Source organism: Pinus tabuliformis, chromosome 4_1 (genome assembly GCF_031772625.1).
Source record: "Pinus tabuliformis cultivar Carrire ecotype Pingquan chromosome 4_1, CPIR1, whole genome shotgun sequence".
NCBI classification, from domain to species: domain Eukaryota; kingdom Viridiplantae; phylum Streptophyta; class Pinopsida; order Pinales; family Pinaceae; genus Pinus; species Pinus tabuliformis.
The window spans coordinates 182,302,701-182,325,711 of record NC_142303.1 but is presented as its reverse complement, the minus strand read 5'-3'; the positions used below and the strand labels follow the sequence as shown (position 1 = coordinate 182,325,711).

Sequence of the window (23,011 nt, the reverse complement as noted above, 5' to 3'; positions counted from 1 at the left end):
TTATAAATCACTGAAAATTATTTTCCTAACTTGTAATTTATACAGTTAACATTTAACAATCAGAGAATCACAAACTTGTAATTTATAGAGTTAACATTTAACAACCATAGAATCACAAAGAAGGAAATAAATTATCATTTAATTTGTAATTTATACAGTTAACATTTAACAATCAGAGAATCACAAACTTGTAATTTATACAGTTAACATTTAACAACCATAGAATCACAAAGAAGGAAATAAATTATCATTTAATATGTTCATTTTTTATTAATGACATGGACAGATAATTCAAAATGTTCTTCCTTGCTGAGAGGCCAAAGCAAGGTAATTTCATGATGATGAAGCCTACAAATTTAACATCCACAAAGGTAATTTCATGATGATGAAGCCTACAAATTTAACATCGAGAAACATATTTCTAATTGTTTCAAAGTATTTAGATAGATGAAACATCACCATCTTCCTATTATGACTTTTTCTAAACAAAAACAAAAAATAAATTATGTGTTTATTTACATAATAAGTGATATTTTATTTATTTTATGATATTAAAACATGTTAAATGGATTTTAAATTTTAATATATTTTAAATTTAATAATATTTAATTTCAATGTAAATAGTAAGTGATATTTTGTTTATTTTATGATATCAAAACATGTTAAATGGATTTTAAATTTTAATATATTTTTAATTTAATAATATTTAATTTAAATGTAAATGTTTTCTTTTTTTTTTTCCAAAGGAAAAAACGAACTATTTTATAAGAAATAAAAAAGTTACAAGCATATGAGTTAACATTCCAGAACTTTCAGTGATCTTGAGACCTACAACAGTCCCAAAGAGGGAGAGACATACTCCTCTGTGTATCACCAAAACAGTCAGAAAATAAGCTTTTGCTCGCTTGCTAACAGCACTGTAACGTTGCCTTTCATAGACAACTTTGTCAAAATTTTGACTGTCCAAAGAAGATTACCGTGGGTCTCCTATACATAGGAAAACAACCCACAGGAAATCATCATGTTTTCATATGTTTGATCCAAAAAAAGTAGTCCAAAACAGGAAAGTAAAACAACATTATTTACATGAGATCTGGATCCGGATATAGTTAAATTGTCGGAAAAGAAAACTGAAACAGTTGATATTTAAAAATTTTAAGTATATGGAGGGAGATCCGACACACAGATCTGAGCATGCATCTGTTCGGTTATCCTCCACGAGTCCACAGCTTGCTGCAAACCCTCTTTAGATAGCTTATCTGCATCTTCATTTCTGTCCCTGTAAATATGTTCAATGGAGAAAACATTAAAATGGTGTTTTAAGTTTTGGATCTCATCCAGGAGCGGTCTCAGCATATAATTTTGACATCTATATTTTCCATTGACCCAGTTTATTACATTCAAAGAATCCCCAAAGATCTGTACTGTGAAGATATTTCTGTTTATGAGCCAGCATAAAAGAAGTTTGAGGGCAGACAGTTCAGCAAAATTATTTGTCCCAGGACCTAGTCCCACAGAGGCTTTTAGAGAGTGAGAGGAGCTTAAATGGATGATGATCCCGGCACCAGTATTATTGTTTTGAGCTGCCCCATAGAAATAGGCCCAAGGAATCCCTTCCCTGATTCGTTCTTCCTTTCTGGGAGCAGTGTTCCTAGATTCTTCAGGTTCCAGAATACTAGACAGAATGGCAGAGCTTTGGATAGCGATCACTTCCGCTGGAGTGAGTTTTTCTCTGAAGATGCTTCTATTTCTAGCTAACCAGATACCCCAGCAGATAATGGGGGGGAGGTTCCTCAAGTTCCTCTCTGGGTAGTGGTTCCACCAATACTCCCAAGCTGAAAGAAAAGAATCCCCTTCCCATCTAACATTTTTCCCTAATAATTTTTGCATCTCCTCCCATACTTTCCTTGCATAAGGACAAGCAATGAACAGATGAGGAATGGATTCTGAGTCTGAGAAACATAAGGGGCATCTTCCTGGACCCTGTTTGAATCTGGATTGTAGAATATCCCAGGTAGGAATTTTCTTTCTTAGTACACACCAAGAGAATAATCTTGCTTTCTTTGGGCATTTTAGCTTTAGCAGGGGTTTAACCCACCACTCTGGGATGTCCCACCCTTTTCTCTTCATTAAGAAAGAATACCCAGCCTTTGGGGAGTAGGCTCCAGTTTCTGCATGAGCCCACACCAATTGGTCCGGCCTGTCCTGAATCCTAACATTTGATCTCTTTAGCTCCTGAAGAAAACTCCGCCACTCGTTCCTCCACAAAGGGTCGATTCCTAGATCTTCTTCTGATTTCCATGCTTGGCCCCAAATGGTTGACTGACCCAAATTTGCAATCTGATTAAGACCAGATATCCCCTTCGAATCCAGATGAGCTATCAGGTCAGGAGATAGAGCATAGGATTCATTACATCCCACCCAAGGGTCTCTTCCAATCCTCACATTTTCACCGTTTCCAACCTGCCAAGCCAGACCCTGTTCTATAACCTTAAACGCCTCTGTAGTGGCTTTCCAAATCACAGAAAAATTTCTGCCTTTTTTGTTTGGATTCCTTATCCAATCTTCTAAAGGCATGGGATCAATATATTTGCGTTTTACTACTCTGGTCCATAAATTCTCATAATTTATTATACGCCATCCAGATTTTGCAGCCAGGGAAGTGCTGAAATCATAGAGGTTTTTTATGCCCCATCCACCCCAGTCTTTTGGCCTTGCGATTTTGTCCCATGCCACCCAAGGAAGAACTGAATCCTCCTTTGACCCTGACCAAAGGAATCTGCTGCATAATTGTTTAATCTTGTGGAGAATGCCTTTTGGGATCCAGGTCAGAGCTGCCCAGAACACAGGCATGGCCTGAAGAACAGAATTTACAAGAGTCAACCTTCCTGCCCGAGATAGCCACTTGAAGCTCCAATGGGAGATTTTTTGTTCGATTTTTGCCACCAGCCAATTCCAGTCCTGCTTTTTATAAGAGTGTGGTTTCAACCAAAAACCAAGATATTTGAAAGGACTTTCCATATTACAAGACTCGAAAGGTAGGTAAGATGAAATCAGGAGTTCCTCCTGTCTGTTGAAACCCTCCAATATTAGCTGGGACTTTCTTGAGTTTATTTGTAGCCCTGTAGCTTTCAAGAACAGGTCAAGAATACTTTTAAGTTCTTTGATTTCATTTAAGCTCCCATTTGTAAATAGTAAAATATCATCTACAAATAGGAGGTGAGTAATGAACAAATTTACAGCAACTTCCAAACCTTTTATCAAACCTGTTCTTTTGGCATTGGATATCAGTCTGCTGAGTCCTTCTGCAGCAAGGAGGAAGAGCAAAGGAGAAAGAGGACATCCTTGTCTCAGCCCCCTTTGTCCCCTGAAGAATTGGGAGGCAGCCCCATTTATTAGAACTGCAAAGCTTGCACTTGAAATACACCCCATGATCCAGCTTATGAACTCCACCTTGAAGCCCAGATGAGTCAGAAGCATCCTGAGATAAGTCCAGCTAATTCTGTCATAGGCTTTAGACAGGTCGATTTTTAACACAGCCCCTTTCGAGTTTGATTTTCTGATACTGTGTATGGTTTCCTGTGCCACCCCTATAGCTTCGTGAATTTGACGACCGTCTAAAAAACCAAATTGTTCTGATGAGATGCAATTGGAAAGAATTGGTTTTAGGCGAACTGCAATGGTTTTGGCAATAATTTTATAGATGCAATTGCATAGTGAAATTGGCCTGAAATCCTCGAAAGTTTCTGGGGCCTCTTTTTTAGGAATAAGAGCAATGAAAGTAGCATTGAAAGGGGTATATATCTCACCTTTCCTCCTTGATTCCTCCACCACTTCCGTTAGTTCATCCCCAATCAGATCAAAAAAATGGGTAAAGAGTTCAATTGTCCAGCCATCCGGGCCCGGACTTTTGTCTTTTGCCATAGATTTAACTATACTTTCAACTTCCTCTCTTGTCACCTCTCTAAAAAGATCTTCCGCCTCCTCCCCCTCCACAAAGCGAGGGAAAGCTTGAGTTGTTCTGATAATTTCAGCTAAAGAAACCCCTCCTGGGTCTGAGAACAAAGATTGAAAATGATTCTTCCCCATATTTGACAAGTCCTCGAAAGACGAGCCTTCTCTGCCCTCAGGGTCCTTTAGCTTCCAAATTGTATTTGCATTTTTCCGGCCTTTTGCATAGTTGTGGAAGAATTTTGTGTTCTCATCCCCTGCTCTCAGCCAGATTTCCCTGCTCTTAAACCTCCATTCTTCCTCTTTGTCCAATAAAATCTTTGCTCTAGATTTCTCAAGAGCCACAATCTTTTCTTTTGACTCCTCGGTAGCATAAGCATCTGCCTCCGGTTCTTCTAGAGCTCGGAGTTCTGCATCTATTTTGTTTAGTTCCTCATTTTGCTTCTTCCTTCTTTCTGAAGCCCATTCCAAAGTTGCTTTCTTTAGTTTTTTTAGATTATCCATAAAGAGAGCCCCTTTGTTTCCCAAAAAGTTTCTACCCGGATGTCTCCAGATATTCCTGAAAAGCTGATTAAAAGAATCTTCTTGCAGCCATGAAGCGTTGAATTTGAAAGGAGCAGCAGGTTTTGGGGGAGGTTTGGAGAGTTCTAAGAGGATGGGGAAGTGATCCGAGTTTCCCCCTTCACCCACCCATTGCCTGAACATTGGGATATTGGAAGCCATCAAATCACTGATTAGGAAGCGGTCCAGTCTTTTTGCTATTCTCTCCTCCCCTGTTCTCCTATTCCTCCAAGTAGGTTTGGCTTTTATAATGTTTACATCTATCAGCTTATGGGATAGGAGTGCATTAGCAAAATAATCTGTTAGGGGATCTTCTCTGGCAGAGGGTCCCCAAGCCTCCGCATTCCCTAAAGAAAAATTTAAATCTCCTCCTAATATCAGGTTTTTCCCTTTCAGCAGTTCTTTAGGCAGAAGAGCGTTCCAGAATGCAACCCTTGCCTGACAAGGCCCATAAACATTTACTATCAAAAAAGGGAAATCAAAGTCTGGGGAAATAACCTCCATACCCAGCACATTGGGCATACCCCAATGGTTCAAAATTTTCAATCTGCCATCCCTGCAACCGATGGCAAGACCACCCGAGTGACCCTCTGCATCCAGGGCTACGAAAGCCCACCCTGGAAAAAGAGATCTGAGGACTGATTCAATGTCTGCACCCCTGCCCAAAGTTTCTTGGAGAAAGACAAAATCCAGATTATATCGAGAGATTAATTCCTTCAAAGCCAGTTTTTTGGGTTTACTGGTTAAACCCCTGCAATTCCATGACAAGCAGATCATTTTATAACAACCTCAGGGGGTTTTGCTGCTCTAAGTGCCCCAGGAATCAGCATTTGCTTGCCATCAGCCGCATCTAGTTTGGCTTTTACTTGAGCTTTGGACAGGTTTGTCTTCCTACCTCTGCCCTTTTTATTAGAACTTTTAGACGATGAAGGACCCAAACCACCCACCGGCTCAACCGAATCGGGGAGGAGATCAGCCTTTTTGCTGAGGGATCTAAGGTTATAGGAGCGAGCAGGGGGGGAACCACCTGAGACCGGGTTTTCTAGGGAAACAACTTCACAGTTCAGATCGATGGAGGGGATAGCGGCAGTTAAATTTTCAATGTTTACACAATCATATATGCATTTATTAATCAAAGGAGACCCTTTAGATGAGTGGACAATATTTGAATCACGAAAGAAAACAGAGTTTAATGGATCTGACTGCATACCCGGCGGTTCACTAGCAGCGGCATCAACATTTCCCACGGGGATCTTTTTAGCGCCACTCGATTCTTCGAAAACTTTGACTGGATCCCCTCCAACCTGGGGTAGGGCTTCATCCTCCTGAGGTTGTATCCCTTCCATAAGCTTGGCCTCTGAGATTTGCTTCTCCGTCGAAATCGTATCTTTCCTCGTGCTTCCCTCCCACTGTTCATCTGATTTCTGAGTCCTCCTTCTGCGCCTCCCCAAGGGGCAATCCCTTGCCAGGTGCCCATGCTCATGGCATCTGTGACACCTGAAGGGTAAAAGTTCATAATCCAACAACTGTTCAAAGACATAATCCCTGTACTGCAAATTTATCGAATCCACTAGCCCTTCGTTTGGGTTTAGATGCACTAAAATCCTGGCTACGACTCTTTCATGGGTGTGTAGAAAGGACTTGTCCGCTTCCAAGAACGTACCCAGAAGATTCCCAATAGAAGAAAAAACGGAATCCACCCAAAGGAACGGGGGAAGACTAGGTGCCCTTACCCAGACGGGGAATTCCTCCACCTTCTCCTTGGACGCGTCGAAAAGAGGAGACCACCTTTTGAAAAAGACTAGGCGGTTCCCAAATGCCCAATTTCTTCCTTCGACCCATTCCATGGCTTCCTTGCTTTCGAACCTGATCATAAACCACCCTTTAACCAGTGTGGCCGTTATGAAGGACTTTGTCGGGGTCTCCTTCCATTGCCTCTCTGCCCATTGCTGTAAGAACTTGCCAGAGACAAACCGCCCCCTTACTCGGCCCACAAGCGTGCACTCCGCCACATCCAAGGCGTCCTCAACTTGAACATCCATTCCCAGTAACAAATTTCCTGCTACCCTTCTCTTTTTTAAGGGTTTCGCCTTCTTACGTTTTTCCCCAACCCTTTCCCAATCCGGGTCCGCCTCTCTATCCAAGCCTGAAGGGTCTGGTACCCTTTGAGCTCCATTCACATTTTCCACAGAGGGGTTAACATCCTTTCCTGTAGGGATTTGGCTCGATACTCCTGCTGGGGTTCCATTCTTACCTGCAGATTGACTTCCCTTATCTTCCGCCCTTTCTGTGGAAAGGGTTTGATCATCCTTCCCTAGATTAGAAACCTTGCCGAGATCGGAGCAGACCCCCTTTTCACCCGGACCGTCGAGTATCGGGTCTTTTGAAAAAAGGTGCCTGTTAACAGCCAAGTGACCGCCTCTATCCCTAGCTTCTTTATCCGAAATTTGGAAACCCCCAACAGATCTCCATAAACCTTGACTGGAATTGAAGTTTATGATGTCTTCTAGACCACCCGACGGGCTGAAAGCTTTCGAGGGGGATAGAACCTTACCAACGGGGAGTCCTTTCTCTTTCGGGATGCTTTCCTCCGCTCGTGCTCCTGAGTCTTCTATGCGCCCGCCGTTTTTGCCAAACGCACCAGACAGAACCAAGCTCTCCTCCAGCAAACCTTTAGGCAAGTTGTTGCTCCATGGCTCCCACTGAAAGGGTGGCAGATGCGAAATTTCCAACCTGCCTGAAGAACTTGCCAATGTTTTGTTCCTTGACCTCCTTACCCCAGACCGAGAGAATGCCTTCTGGGGCTGGGTCTAGATCCACCGCCTCATTATGAATCACCATGGTAACTAAACTGTGGTAAAACTGACACCTCACAGAAACCCGTTTCTTGAAAGAACGCTCCTAAAACCGCTAGGGGATAAGTCACCGTATTGTATATGGTTTAAGCTATTTCAAACCCGCCTCGGAACGTTTTTTGCAGGGATGAACCCTCAGAGGAGACTGCCAACACAAAAACCGCCAGCGCCCATTTAAATGTAAATGTTTAATAGTATAAAAAATCAAATAAAAGTTAACCTAATATTTATTTCATTATTTCATTATACAACAATAAAAAATATAATTAACTATTTTGAAAAATTTAAAATGTTGTATAAATAATATAATTAATACAATTTCAATATGAAAAATGCAGTCTCGAAGATCAATTGCAATTGAAGCAACTGCCATAAATGCCAGTCTAGTAAGAAAACGAAGAACCATTCCAAAGATTGCATTCATTTTCCAAAATGCTATAAGTCAAGGTTTAAAAGCCATGAATAAACCTGTCATCCAAAAAGTTTTGTGATTCATTTAGCTTGGCATGTCTTCATCAAGAAAAACTTAGAAGAGACAAAATTTCCACAACCTACAAATGCCTTAATCTATGTGATATATTGTCCATGACATGCTAGAACTTGTGCCAACAAAGATGGGGAGGACGCACATTCTCATTTCCTTTGTAGTTTATCAAATACACTTCAAATAAAACTCAACAAAATTCTTTTGATATAAGTTTCAGCAAATAGAAGTGAGAAAACAGAGACATCATCAAATCAAAGACAAAAAAAGACTCGACATGCACAATTGCAATATGAAAAATGATGCTTCGAAGATCAACTTCAATTGAAGTAACGAAGAACCATTCCAAAGATTGCATTTGTTTTCCCACATGCTACAAGTCAAGGTTGAAGACCCATGAATAAACCTCATCTAGAAACATTTACAATACATCTTGTTGAGAAAATGAAGATAATTTTTGCTACTAAGATAACATTACTCTATAGACCCGTTGGGTGTTCTTCAGCAGATTAATAGGTATTTAGAATACTTATTTGATTTTTCTTTATGTAGCTTACATCCAGGTTTCCACTTTGTTATTACAAGGCCAAGAACATATGTCAGGCCAATCCTATTAAAAGAAAAGACATGTCTAAGCAATCATACATTGATGACATTGCACAATGAAGATAATTATTTTGAAACGAGTATCCAGATTCATTGAACTAGGCGAGCAACTACTGTAAGCCAATGCACTGAGTTCAAATTTAACTCATCTAAGTCTTCTTTCACAACTTGAAAGCCTTCGATGGACATGAGTTGGTAAGATTCCAACCACAAAACTTTGCATGTACATCTGAGGTATCATAATAGAATAGATGAAAATTAAGAAGATACAAATTCAATCAAGCAAATTGCAATAAGTTCTTTGAAAATGACAACTTTGAACACTCAATAAGAAGTTACCAAATTGGGGAAAGTAGAACAAATATTATGGACTGTCATTTGCAGTGCCAACACTAGTGTACAAACATGTGCCATAATTTTCCCTCTGTCACTACACCCCTGATCATAATGGCGCTAAGCACCCCAATCAAACATGCTAGAGCATATGTGCTTTACATAAAGAAAAACAATTAAAAGTTAACAACCACTTTCCATCAAATCATAAACATCCCATCAGGGAAATATGTTGAAGTGTATGTCAGTCATAAAAAATTGAAAAGTATGAATTGCTTTACAATCAATAGCCATAAAACTGTGAGAACAACACAACTTTCTCTCTCACACATGCATACATTCCACCGAGAATACACTAAATGACCAAAAAGAGAGAACATGACACTGTCGATACTCCCATCATGTCAATGATGTAATTCGTGATACCCCCCTCTTTAACTAGGATCCAAAATTCTACTTACATCCTTTGGTAACATCTGGTAATACTTTCATTGTCATCATGTAAGAGTAACAATTCAATGCTACTCTTTCCTACACTACTCCCTCATGGTGTTTCCTTTGCAACAACTGGTGCAATTGCTAGTTTATAGTCAAATGACTTTTTTCATGACACAATTTCCCCTTAATTTTAATCAAAATCTGACATAATTTTTTTAAAATTTGAAATTAAGTTGTTTAATCTATGAAATTTGAGTGTTCTATGAGTCTTTCAATACCTAATCTATTTATATATTCAAAATTGTAAATAACAAAAATGACTTTTTACTTGAATTATATGGCTAGATTCATATAAAAAAAAATATATTACAATAAATAATATTACTTAAAATATTTACATTTATGTTTAAATTCTTATAAAAAAATAAAATATTTTAAAATATATTACATTAAATAATATTACCGTGAAAAAAAATCTTAAAATATATTACAATAAATAATATTACTTAAATATTTAAATTTAATATCTAAATTCTTGTGAAAAAATAAACATATTTTAAAATATATTATATTAAATAATATTATCTGAACTATTTAATTTAATTTACCTTACAAATAAAATTAGCGGCAACCATGCAATTTATTTACTATACTAAACAACTAAATTTCAAACAATCGAATGGACTTGTATTATGGTATACTTAGTACACATCACAAATTTAAATCCAAAAAAATAGAATATGTTCTTTAATTATGAAATTCATTATCCGCTGCAGACCTAATTAATTACATTAATTACCAGCTGATTATTCATTGTGTCGGGGCAGTAGATTTTCGGTGCTTAGTGCGTTTCCAGCGGCAGGGAAATTGAACATACCAAGGAGCATAACATTTTAACATAGTATAAATGTTTTAAAACAATAATAAGATGTTGAATTTCATAGTCAATGAAAAAACAGATAAATAAATTAAATTATTTTAAAAAAGAGTAATTTCTAATTTTAATGTGAAATTGTAAAAATATTATATTGAATTTTTAATCAAAACCAAAATAATATAATTCGACAAAAACCCAATACAATATCTATTAGAATAATATAATTTGACAAAAACCCAATACCACCTTAACAGAGATAATAAAATAATGATTAAATTTATAATAAATCATTTTCAAAGTAATTTCTCAGTATATAATTAATTAATGGTCCATGACAAAGCGTCTTTGCAAGGACCTCGTTAGTTGGAAGTTGACAATTAAATGTAATGCGTCCATACTCTATGGACTAATCAAGTTAGTGATGAAACATTTTGAAATTACGTCATACCTTGTGAAGTGGGAATTTGGTCCCTACATTGTGGAACTAGTACATTATGACTTAAAAATTTACAATGAAATGGAATAAATATGTGTTAGACATTTAATTACGTGTTGTTTAGAGAAGTTTTAAATTTGTCAATATTTTAGGAAAATTGTGTTTTTTTTTTAAATTTTGGTTATAATGGTTAAATTTAAAAAAAAATTGTATCCGAAATAATTTTTTTTATTGGGTTGAATTTATTTCTATTATAAAAACAAAATTCAAGCATTCTAACTATCCATTTTTATTGTTTTTAAATGACTAAATTTTAATAAGTTTTGAGTTTGTAGAAAAATTCATTGTCTCAGCAGACACCGCTCAATAAAACCATGCTTTGTAGATCAAAATTGTTTTGTTTCTCGGCAATGCATCTGGACTTGTTTCATTTACTTTTCAAATACTCATTTTAAATTTATTATAATTTGTTTTAAATATTTGTTCATTATTTATTTTAAATATTTATAAATAATTAATATTTCTAGTTTTATATAAATGTGAGATTTAAAGTTGCAGTGTATTTAGAGAATCATAAAGAAAGATTGAATTGGTCTAAAATCAATTTATAATCTATAATTTTAAAATTGAAGAAAATATTTCTTTCCTTATTTTGTATATTGAAGTTAGTCTTTTCCTCATTGAAATCATAGTTATGATTAGGTATCTCATGTATAAGAAGAATCCATACAATATGGAAACCAAGAGGTTCCCCAAATTTGCTTCTAACTCTAGCATTAACCTCCACCTCCTTCTCTATACAACATAGAAGCCAAGAGCTTCCCCAAAATTGCTTCTAGTTCTAGCTAAAACCCCCACCTCCTGCTCTACACAACTTAGAAGCCAAGAGGTTCCCCAAATTTGCTTCTAACTCTAGCCAAAACCGACACCTCTCGCTCAAGCGAAGTTGACATAAGGGTGCCTAGTCTTGGCTAGACCATTGGGGGTAAAAGAGGAAATCATCTTGGAGGATAAAGATAGTATTAAAATTATTGCTAATCCAAATTTAATGATAAGTTGTGGGAAGATAAAGAGTTAAAGGGAAAAATGAAGCTAAGTCTTATAAGGAGGCGATCAACCCCAATCTTGATAACTCGAATTATCAGTGCTAAGAAAAAAATGAACATTGCGAAGATAAGAACTAATTCTCATGAGCTCTAAAGTGAAGCCGCACTTTGGTCAATTCCCTAGACACCTCGGGACAAAAGAAGGTTGAAGATGAAAAACACTTTCCCCTAAACTTCACAACTCTTATTCACATCTGTTATAATTTTCAAAATCTTTTGCCACACTACCAACTTTCTTGACTTGTTAAGCCAACAAACTATGGTGTTCTAGAATAGCTTCTCTTATTTCTTTTCTATTATAAAAATAAAAAATTAAAGAATATCAACTAATCTCTTACTTTCTTAGAGTCCTATAAACCATATTAATATTAGTAAACATTAATCATTATCATTATTATAAATAATTTTTCATATTAATAAATTCAATATAAATTAAAAATAAAAAATTTATATTTAATTTTATTAATAATAAACCAATTTAAATTCCGGATACAAGTTAATGATATCATTAAACAATATAGAATGAAAAACAAAAATTGACCTTCATAATTTTAAAGCAAATGCAAAACATAAAATGTCAAAAATGCAACTATCATTCAAAACATAAAAGGTCAAAAATGCAACTATCATTCAATTTTTTTTTATGCGAAACATAGATGGAATTTGAAATTTTAAACTTACTTTTATTATTTGGGAATGTTGGAAAAATGTTTGGAAAGTAATCCATCCTTATATAATTTTTGATAGTTATTTTAGATAAATAATTTAAAAGTCATTTTATAATTTTATTTATTTTTATTAAATTTAATTAAAAATGATATTAGTGTATAGAAATATTAAAGTTCTAATTTTTTGAAAAATAAGTACAATTTTATAAATTAAATGACTAGTAAATATAGATAGGCATTGATCTATGTTAAACATAAAAACATACTCCAGAAAACATTTTACATTAGATAAATTAAAGAAAATCATATATATATATATATATATATATATATTAATTGCTTCAAGAGATGCTTTTTAGCCCATTATGGTAGAGATGTGTAAGGATGTGGTAGAGATGTGTAAGAATGTAATATAAACATTTTGTCTCAATCAAAACAAAATAAAATTAAAATTAAAAATATGGTCAAGATATGTAATGTAAACATAAAATAAAATAAAATAACTCTATGAAAAAAAACAAAAATAATAATAATAAAAAGTAACTTCAGGGTATTCGCCCATGGTATAAGAAACCATCACATTGACACATAAATATATGCTATTTAAAGGGGGAAATTAAACTAGCATAAATCCATCTTAACTCAATTTAGGGATTAAAATGGATCTAAATTAAATTAATTATAAAAATAATTAATATATAAATTAAACAATATTCTTAACTATAGAGATCATCCCACTTTACCATGAAAAATAACTTTTATGACAATACCATAAACTGATATCATAGATTATCACTACCACAAATAATATGACACATATTGATATAATATTTTTTTAATTAATAAATGTGAGATAATTTTATTAAAAATAGATAACTAATTTAAAAATAAATATTAACTTCCATAAAAAGACATTTGATGACTATTTTCTATAACTAAATTAAAATTCTAAAAAGCTATTACGAAGATAATAATAATCCATGTGCAAAAAAAATAATATCACGAACATAAAGCAAATTGGGTGGCCATAAGTCACGCATCATCCACTTCTTGGTTTTCGGTGACTAGGATTGCGAGTCAGGTGACGTCAGACCAAGATATTTCAATTATATGTATTCATGGAGAGCACAGTTTGAGGTTCAGACATTTCAATTATATGTATTCATGGACAGCACAGTTTGAGGTTCTTATTGATTAACCATATTGAGAAATGTCCAGGGTATTAACAACCGCATACCAAGGCAGGACAGAGAAGTGAGATACTTGTTGATTCATGAGCCGTGAGGGTTGAGTTGGAAAAAACCACCACCAGTTAGAAGACCGATTTGCATTCGGAATGGTGTAAGAATGACACAAAAACCATTGACTGCTCACTAATAATTTCATAACTTAATTTCTTAACTATAATTAAGGATACCTTTATCACTTCAAAGCAGGAGCGAAAGCTCGCCACTCCTCACCACACAAACAAATAAACAAAACAAAACAAAACAACTATATTCACAGAATGAAAGCCTCTCACCCTGAATTCCCAAATGAACTTTCACCAACAACCCCGATGCAACAGGGATTATGAACACCTCCTTCCACTGTAAGACCTCTTGCACTTAGACTCACACGACTTACCTCAACAAGAAACTAATTTCTAATTTGACCATTAATTAAAGGTTCATGAAAAAGCATATTTGAAAAGACCTTGTTAGTTGGAAATTGACAATTAAATACATTGCGTCCCTACTCTATGGGCTAAACCAGCATCTTTGAAATGACCTCGTTAGTTGGAAATTGACAATTACATGCCGTGCGTCCATACTCCGTCGAAGATGGGCAAAAGGTAACGGTAAATATTAACTTTATGGTAGGTTCAAAAATGGGATATTATTTTTATTTCACCTGCAAAATGAAACATGAAAAGGAATCCAGTGCTACAGTCACTATTACCATATATTAAAAGAATTAGTTATTATGTTTTTTTAAATGTAATTGTAAAATATATTATTGGAGAGAGATTGAAATTATAAGTTGAATTAAAATTATAAGTTTCAATTTATTTTCAAGTCTCTAAAGTATAGTTTAAAATATAAATTAATATTTGCACAATTTTAAAAAAAGTGTGTTTAGTCAACCTCTTATTTGATGGAGTAACTACTTGTTTTAAAAATTTACTTAACTTAAAAAATTAAGAAAATATTATTTATAAGATAATTAATAAAATACTTTTCTTAAATATAATAACAATTTAAAATAAAATAAATTAAAATCTTTTTAAAATCCAATAAACCAAATTTGATTTCCCATTACTAACAATCTATCATTATATTTTATTTAAAAATTTTAAAATATATATTAGTTATGATTTTAGAATATATACTGTTTTATTGAAATGTATATATTATTAAGGGTGTAACCTAATTTATAGTTAAAATGACTTTTTTCATGACGCATTTTCCCCTTAATTTTAATCAAAATCTGACATAATTTTTTTAAAACTTGAGATTAAATTGTTTAATCTATGGAATTTGAGTATTCTATGGGTTTTTCAATGCAAAATCTATTTATACATCCAAAATAATATTTTAAATAACAAAAAATGAAATTTTTTCTTGAAATTATATCACTAAATTCCTGTGGAAAAAATAAATATCTTTTAAAATATATTACAATAAATAATAATTTAAATTTCACATCTAAATTCTTATAAAAAAAATAAATATTTTAAAATATATTACATTAAATAAATTACTGTAGAAAAAATATATCTTAAAATATATTAAAATAAATAGTATGAGTTAAAATATTTAAATTTGATATCTAAATCCTTATAAAAAAAAGGAAATTTTAAAATATATCATATTAAATAATATTACAATGCAATTTTACTGTACTAAACAATTAAATTTCGAGCTATCGAATAGACTTGCATTATGATATACTTATTACGCATCACAAATTTATAGACCAAAACTCAATGCAATATCTGCCTCCAAAAGCAATAATAAAGTAATAATTAAATTTACAATCAGTGATTTTCAAAGTAATTTGCTAGCATACAATTAACTGATAGTCCATGACAAAGCATCTTTGCAAGGACCTCGTTAGTTGGAAGTTGAAAATTAAATGTAATGCTTCCATACTCCGACTAATCAAGTTCGTGATGGAAAATTTTCAAATTACCTCATACCTTTCGGGGTCGCAATTGATCTCTACTTTGTGGAACTAGTAACTGATGACTTAAAAAATTACAATTAAATGGAATAAATAATAAATATGTGTTAGAAATTTAATTATGTGTAGTTTAAAGAAGTTATAAATTTGTGAAGATTTTGGGAAAAAAAGATGATTTTTTTTAGAAATCCTAGTTATAGTTGTCAAATTTCAAAATTTTCGATATGCCAGGGTTTTTTTTTATGATGTTGAATCTATTTCCTCTATTAAAAACAAAATTCAAGCACTCGTACAATCAATATTTTTTAGGAAAAGAATAACCAAATTTTAACTTAGTATACAACCCTGAATAAATCCATGTTTTGTAGGTCAAAATTGTTTCGTTTAATCTTTTTCAAATACCTAGTTTAAATTTATTATAATTTGTTTTGAATATTTGTTAATATTTATAATTTATTTTAAATATTTATAAATAATTAATATTTATAGTTTTATATAAATGTGATATTTAAGGTTGCAGTATATTTAGAGAATCAGGAAGAAAGATTGAGTTGATCAAAAGTAATTTATAACTTATAATTTCAAAATTAAAGGAAATATTTCTTTCACTATTTTCTTTATTGAAGTTAGCTTTTTCCCCATTGAAATCATAGCTATGATTAGGTATGTCATGTTTAAGAATAAGTTATACAACATGGAAACCAAGAGGTTCCCTAAATTTGCTTCTAACTCTAGCCTTAACCTCCACCTCCTACTCTATACAACATAGAAGCCAAGAGCTTGCCCAAAATTGCTTCTAATTCTAGCCAAAACCCCCACCTCCTGCTCCATACAAGATAAAAGCCAAGAGGTTCCCCAAAATTGCTTCTAACTCTAGCCAAAGACACCTCTAGCTCAAGGAGTAAGAATGCCTAGTCTTGTCTAGACAATTGGGGATAAAAGAGGAGATCATATTGGAGGATAAGGATAGTGTTAAAATTATTGTTGCTCCAAATTTAATGATAACTTGTGGGAGGATAAGGAGTTAAAGGGAAAAAGGAAGCTAAGTATTATAAGGAGGTGAGAACCCCAATCTGGATAACTAGAATTACCAGTGCTGAGAAAAAATGAACTTCAAATTTAAGGATAAGTTGTGGGAGGATAAGGAGTTAAAGGGAAAAAGGAAGCTGAGTATTATAAGGAGGTGATAACCCCAATCTGGATAACTAGAATTACTAGTGCTGAGAAAAAAATGAACATTGCCAAGATAAGAACTAATTCTCATGAGCTCTAAACTGAAGCTACACATTATTCAATTCCCAGAACATCTCGGGACAAAATAGGGTTGAGAATAATGCCGCACTACCAACCTTTTTAACTTGTTAATCCAACAAAACTACGATGTTCTAGGATAGCTTCTCTCATTTCTTTTTTATTATAAAAATAAAAGATTAAAAAATCTCAACTAATCTCTTATTTTCTTAAAATTCCATAAACAATATTAACCTTAATAAACATTAATCATTATCATTATCATAAATAATTTTTTCATATTAATATATTCAATATAAGTTAAAAATTATAATTATAATTATAATTTAAAATTTAAAATTTATATTTAATTTTATTATTAATAAACACATTTAAATTTGAAGTGTGGATACAAGATATCATTAAACAATATAGAATGAAAAACAAAAATTGACCTTCATAATTTTAAATCAAATGTAAAACATAAAATGTCAAAAATGCAACTATCATTCAATTTTTATGTGAACGCAGATGAAATTTGAAATTTTAAACTTATCTCTATTATTTGGTTGGGGAATGTTGGAAAGATGTTGGGAAAATAGTCCATCTTTATATAATTTTTAGTAGGTTTTTTCATAAATAATTTAAAAGTTATTTTATAATTTATTTTATTATTGTTAAATTTAATTAAAAGTGATATTAGTGTTTGGAAATATTAAAATTTTATTTTTTGTAAAGTTAGTGTAATTATATAAATTAAATGACTAGCAAATATAAATAGGTATTGATTTATGATAAACATAAAAAAATTACCAAAAAAACAGAAAATCATAAAAAAATAAATAATAATTATTACTAATTGTGTTAAGAGATGCTTTCTAGCTCATTATACTAGAGGTGTTAAAATGTGGTAGAGATGTGTAAGAATGTAATGTAAGCATTTTGACTCAATCAAAACAAAATAAAAATAGAAATAAAAATAAAAATAAAAATATAGTAGAGATATGTAATATAAAATAAAATAAAATAACTATGTGAAAAAAAACAAGAATAATAATAAAAATATATTATTAACTTCATGGTACTCACTCATGGTATGAGAAACTATCACAGTGACACATGAATATATGCTATTTAAATGGGCAAAATAAACTAGCCTAATTCCATGTTAAGATGGATCTAAATTAGTTATAAAAATAATTAATATATAAATTAAACAATATTCTTAATCATAAAAATTCACCCCCACTTTACTATGAAAAATAACTTTTGTGACAATATCATAGACTAATATCATAGATTATCAATACCATAAATAATATGACACAGGTTTAATTAATGAATGTGAAATAAATTTATTAAAAAATTATAACTAACTTAAAAATAAATATTAACCTTATTAACTTTTTATAAGAAATATTTGACTAAATTAAAAATAAAATTTAATAGTTTATAAAAAATATTTAATTCCTATAATCTAATAATTAAATTAAAATTATAAAAAACTATTCTAAAATAAACTATATGGAGATAATAATTCATGTGGTGAAAAGAAAAAAGGCGATAAAAAAATAAAATCACGAACATAAAGCAAATTGCGTGACTATAATTCACGCACAGAATAATTCATGTGGTGAAAAGAAAAAAGGCGATAAAAAAATAAAATCACGAACATAAAGCAAATTGGGTGACTATAATTCACGCACCATCCACTTTTTGGTTATCACGAACATAAAGCAAATTGGGTGGCCATAACTCACGCATCATCCACTTTTTGGTTTTCGGTGACTAAGATTGTTAGTCAGGTGACGTCAGACCAAGGTATTTCAATTATTTGTTAGTCAGGTGACGTCAGACCAAGATATTTCAATTATATGTATTCCGTCCGACCCCTGAGGTTAAGTCGATTACTGATTCCCCGAATATTCGGGATCGGACGGACATAAGTGAGGTTAAAAAATTGACTGCGCCATATCCGTCGGTCGGATTCCCGAATATTCATTGCGATTCCGAATATTCAGCAATCGCAATGAGGACAGCACAATATGAGGTTCTTAATGTGGTATTAGCCACATTAGCAGAATACAATAAATTTCTGTAGGATCACTGGTATCTCTATGCACAGGTTCTCCACTGTGTGATGGCATTCAGAATCCTCACGAATATGAACTTTCACGGAAGGGATTCTGCAACCTCTCCCCTGATCGGCCAAACTATTACGCTCTTCTTCTTTACTATTCTTCTTCCGGCCTTCGTCAATATTACTCTTCATGGACAGACTTGCAACGCAGTGACAAAGTGCATTCAAGGAAACTATACAGTAGGCCGTACGTTTGAGCGCAATTTTAATATTCTCTTTGATCGTTGCAACCCAGTCACACCGATTCCGACAACCAATTGCAATAGCATGAACTATACTGCAGGCAGTCGGTTTGCGAGCAATCTGAATAGAGTACTTGATACTCTTGGCCAAGCCGCAAATCAAAGTGGGTTTAACATCTCTGTTTATGGCGGAGTATATGGCCTCTTCCAGTGCAGGGCAGACCTGACAGTCCACCAATGCGTCGCTTGTTGGCAATGGGCAACGAGTAGCATACGCCAACAATGTGGGAATTATACCATTGGAGCCAGTACTTGGCCTTTTCACTGCTTCTTACGTTATGAAAACTATAATTTCATCGGCAAGGTGGACACAGGTTTAGGGTGGAATTTCCAGGAGGAATTCGGTGGGGACACGGGGGTCTTCCTCCCCGGTGACTTTCAAGTGACTGCCAAGAATCTCTTAAATAGCCTGTCAGGTAAAGCAGCGACTGACACGAAACGATCTGCTTTCGGAACATCCATGGACTCCTTGTCTCAAACGATTTACGGTCTGGTCCAGTGTACCAGAGATCTAAGCACAGCCGACTGCAACGCGTGCCTATCATACTCAATCAATACAATATTCACATCTGATACGACTGCAGGAGTTCAGTATTGGAGTCAAAGCTGCATCCTCCGTTATGAAATATATTTTTTCTATAATTCGTCTGTGCTTCTACCAGCCCCTCCAGCGGAGGCAGCTAATAGTCCACAGAACACGTCTTCAGACAGAAAAGCGTACATAATTTTAGGTGTTGTCGGTGGCTTGGTTCTCGTGTTAATCATATGCGCGTTCGCAATGGGGAGAAGACTAGTGAAGCCTGACACATTTCGAAGGGCATACGAAGGTATTACTGCCACATGATTATATGAACCCGCAGGAATGTTCAACGCATTTTTAGATTTATCAAACCTTTACATACACAGGTGGGTGGATGATGTTCTATAATATATGTTGTGGATGAATATTTATTTTTATATTTTAGAATACTTATAATTTTGTATTTTTATTGAATAGATCATCAAGGGGAAATTACATTTCTCAGTGATTATGAACAAATGGTATTTACCATGGAAACATTACAAATTGCTACGAGAAACTTTCATGTTGATAACAAGTTGGGAGAGGGAGGCTTTGGCCCTGTATACAAGGTATGTGTTTTTATTGTATAGATCATTCGCTAAGTGATTATCAATAAATGATATTTACAATGAAAACATTACAAATTGCTGCAAAAAACTTTCATGTTGATAACAAGCTGGGAGAGGCAGGCTTTGGCCCTGTATACCAGGTAACATAGGTTAGCACCCATGACCGTTGGATGCAGAGTAATAGCTTAATGAGAATTATTTTGCAACAAAATTACGCTTAAGTATTTTACAAAAGTTTAATAGGGAAATTTTGATTTGAATATCTCAGGGAACTACTGAGCAAGGAAAAGAAATAGTTGTGAAAAAACTGTCTTTAAAATCAAGGCAAGGGAGAAAAGAATTTCTGAATGAAATTAACCTTCTGGCCAAAATTCAACATAAAAATCTTGTGAATCTCCTAGGCTGTTGCGCAGAGGGGTCAGAAAGATTGCTTGTTTACGAGTACTTACCTAATAAGAGCCTTGATAAAGTCCTATTCGGTGAGTGACTTCCATTTTATTATCTATGTAGATACCAAATATTAATGTTCAAAAAAATACATGTAATTAAATCTCATTCACGAATACAGATTCAAACAAACGCAGAAGGCTTGTTTGGCCGAAGCGTTACAACATCATAATGGGAGTAGCTCGTGGGCTTCTCTATCTTCATCAGGATTCTCCGCTGCGGATTATTCATCGGGACATTAAAGCAAGCAATGTATTGTTGGATGAACAACTGAATCCAAAGATAGCAGATTTCGGGTTAGCAAGACTTTTCCCTGATGACGAAACTCACGTCAGCACAAGAGTTGCTGGAACCTAGTAAGATTTCAATACAATCATCCTTTACGTCTCTTCTGATTTCCATTCAAGAGGATTGAGAGTACTGTAATTGTAGTTAATGCCATCTTTGTATTGTTTTTTTGAGACTTGCATTTTTAGTTAAGCTTTTATTTTCTAAGATATACAACCAAAGTTTGCTATGCAAATAACTTATCATTACTCAGTTTTATGATTTTACTTATTAATTTTTTGTTGTGGTTGTTTTTTTAGTTTGTGTTTAATCTTATTGTGTAACCATCGACATTGTACAATGGATATCCAGCGGGTATATGGCACCAGAGTATGCTATGCAGGGACAATTATCTGTAAAAGCTGATGTCTATAGCTTTGGCGTTCTTCTCCTGGAAATCATCACAGGAAGAAAGAACATTGATTACAGTTTGTCACCTGAAATGCAGATTCTTTTGGGATGGGTGAGATACTGTTTCCGTTGTATCTGGAACTCAACATATCTACTTTACTTTAACTATAGCATGTTGTTTAGTTCATCTATAAACCGTTTAGGGAAGTACGCTATCACGGATTTCACATTCCATCTTTTGGATATGTCCGAAGTGTATATATACGTTATCATAATGACGAACTCGTTGTGTTAATGCAGGCATGGAGATCATTCGATGGAGGAAATATCGTGCAAGTGATTGATCCAGCCATAATTGAAACGTGCGATGAGGCGCAAGCTTTGAGATGCATTCAGGTTGGCCTTTTGTGCACACAAGCCGAATCCCATCTTCGTCCAATGATGTCTACAGTCAATTTGATGCTCTCAACTGATTCAGTGGCGCCCATACCGGATCCCACAAGGCCTGCTTTTGTGAGTTCCTACGTTTCCCAAATCGCAAAAATAAGCAGTTCTGGATCTGCTACCGCATCTTCTGTGTCAGCCGCTTACAGTACTTGGACTGCTACCGCATCTAACGCCACTGATTCCATAATTAGTGAGTTGGTACCTAGGTGATGCAAAATCTACCGTTCAAATAAGACAGATTTCAGTGAATGCTCTTACATTAGTTTTATTATATAGCGTCTTTAATGAAGCGAGTAACGGACTAGTTTATCTGTTCGAAAACATATGCCAAGTGAAGTTTTCCTCCTTATTATATTTATATCGATTTATAAGAAATATATCGATATATAAGAACCCGGAGTTGAAATTTTTATGTTTTCAACGATTTTGTCATGATATTCACATAAATGTTTGTTTTTATTTACAGTATTTAAATACGATCTGCTATACTAAAAAGATTAATATTATCGTTAAAAGAATCAAATTTATATATGATAGGTGAAGAAATTTAAATTACTTTAGAAATGTAATAAGTGAATAAGTAACAAGGAGACGCTGGAAAATAATTAACATTTAAAATTTGGGAATATCATATATAATGAATTTTACGTAAATTGGTTAATTCTAAGAATATTTTAGACGAGTTTAAATGTTAATTTTATTATAATATTGATTTTTGTTTTTTATATTTATAAAGTTAGAAAATAGTTAAATAAAATGTTCATATGGTGTTTTAATTTTTTATTATTAATGATTTCATTTCATTTTTTAATTTTAATTTAAAATTTAAAATAAAATATAAATTTTATACATTCATATGATTTTTTGACACCAAAGATTATAAGCGAATTGGCTGAAACCATTTGAGTAATTTGTAAACTCTCAATAAAAAAATATGATTTACACATCATTATATCAAAACATAAATTGCGATGTCAGTGTTGGAGATGCTAAGTACAAAGTGCAAGGAATACAGCTATTAAGATAATAGATTGAAAAATAGATTTGTGGATGAAAGATGAAATCCAAATAAATTTAGTTTCAAGAATTTATTTCCTTGCATGTCACATTTTATGCAGTAGATTTTTAAGTCTCGTGGTTATATACAAGGATATTTCCCTTAAGCTTCATCATATTGAAGCTATCACTGAATTGAAATCTCAAGAGTTTGAACATG

General features: G+C 33.5%; 1 protein-coding gene across 1 annotated transcript; it reads left to right on the top strand.

The window, feature by feature from the left end:
- Positions 1-18,784: 18,784 nt before the first annotated feature.
- Positions 18,785-22,176, top strand: LOC149174813 (cysteine-rich receptor-like protein kinase 27). The gene is made up of 6 exons (XM_089422695.1): positions 18,785-19,919; positions 20,090-20,223; positions 20,492-20,702; positions 20,792-21,026; positions 21,310-21,460; positions 21,649-22,176. The coding sequence occupies exons 1-6, from the start codon at positions 18,851-18,853 to the stop codon at positions 22,003-22,005; spliced, it is 2,157 nt and encodes a 718-aa protein (XP_089278821.1). The 5' UTR covers positions 18,785-18,850; the 3' UTR covers positions 22,006-22,176.
- The last annotated feature ends 835 nt before the right edge of the window (positions 22,177-23,011 follow it).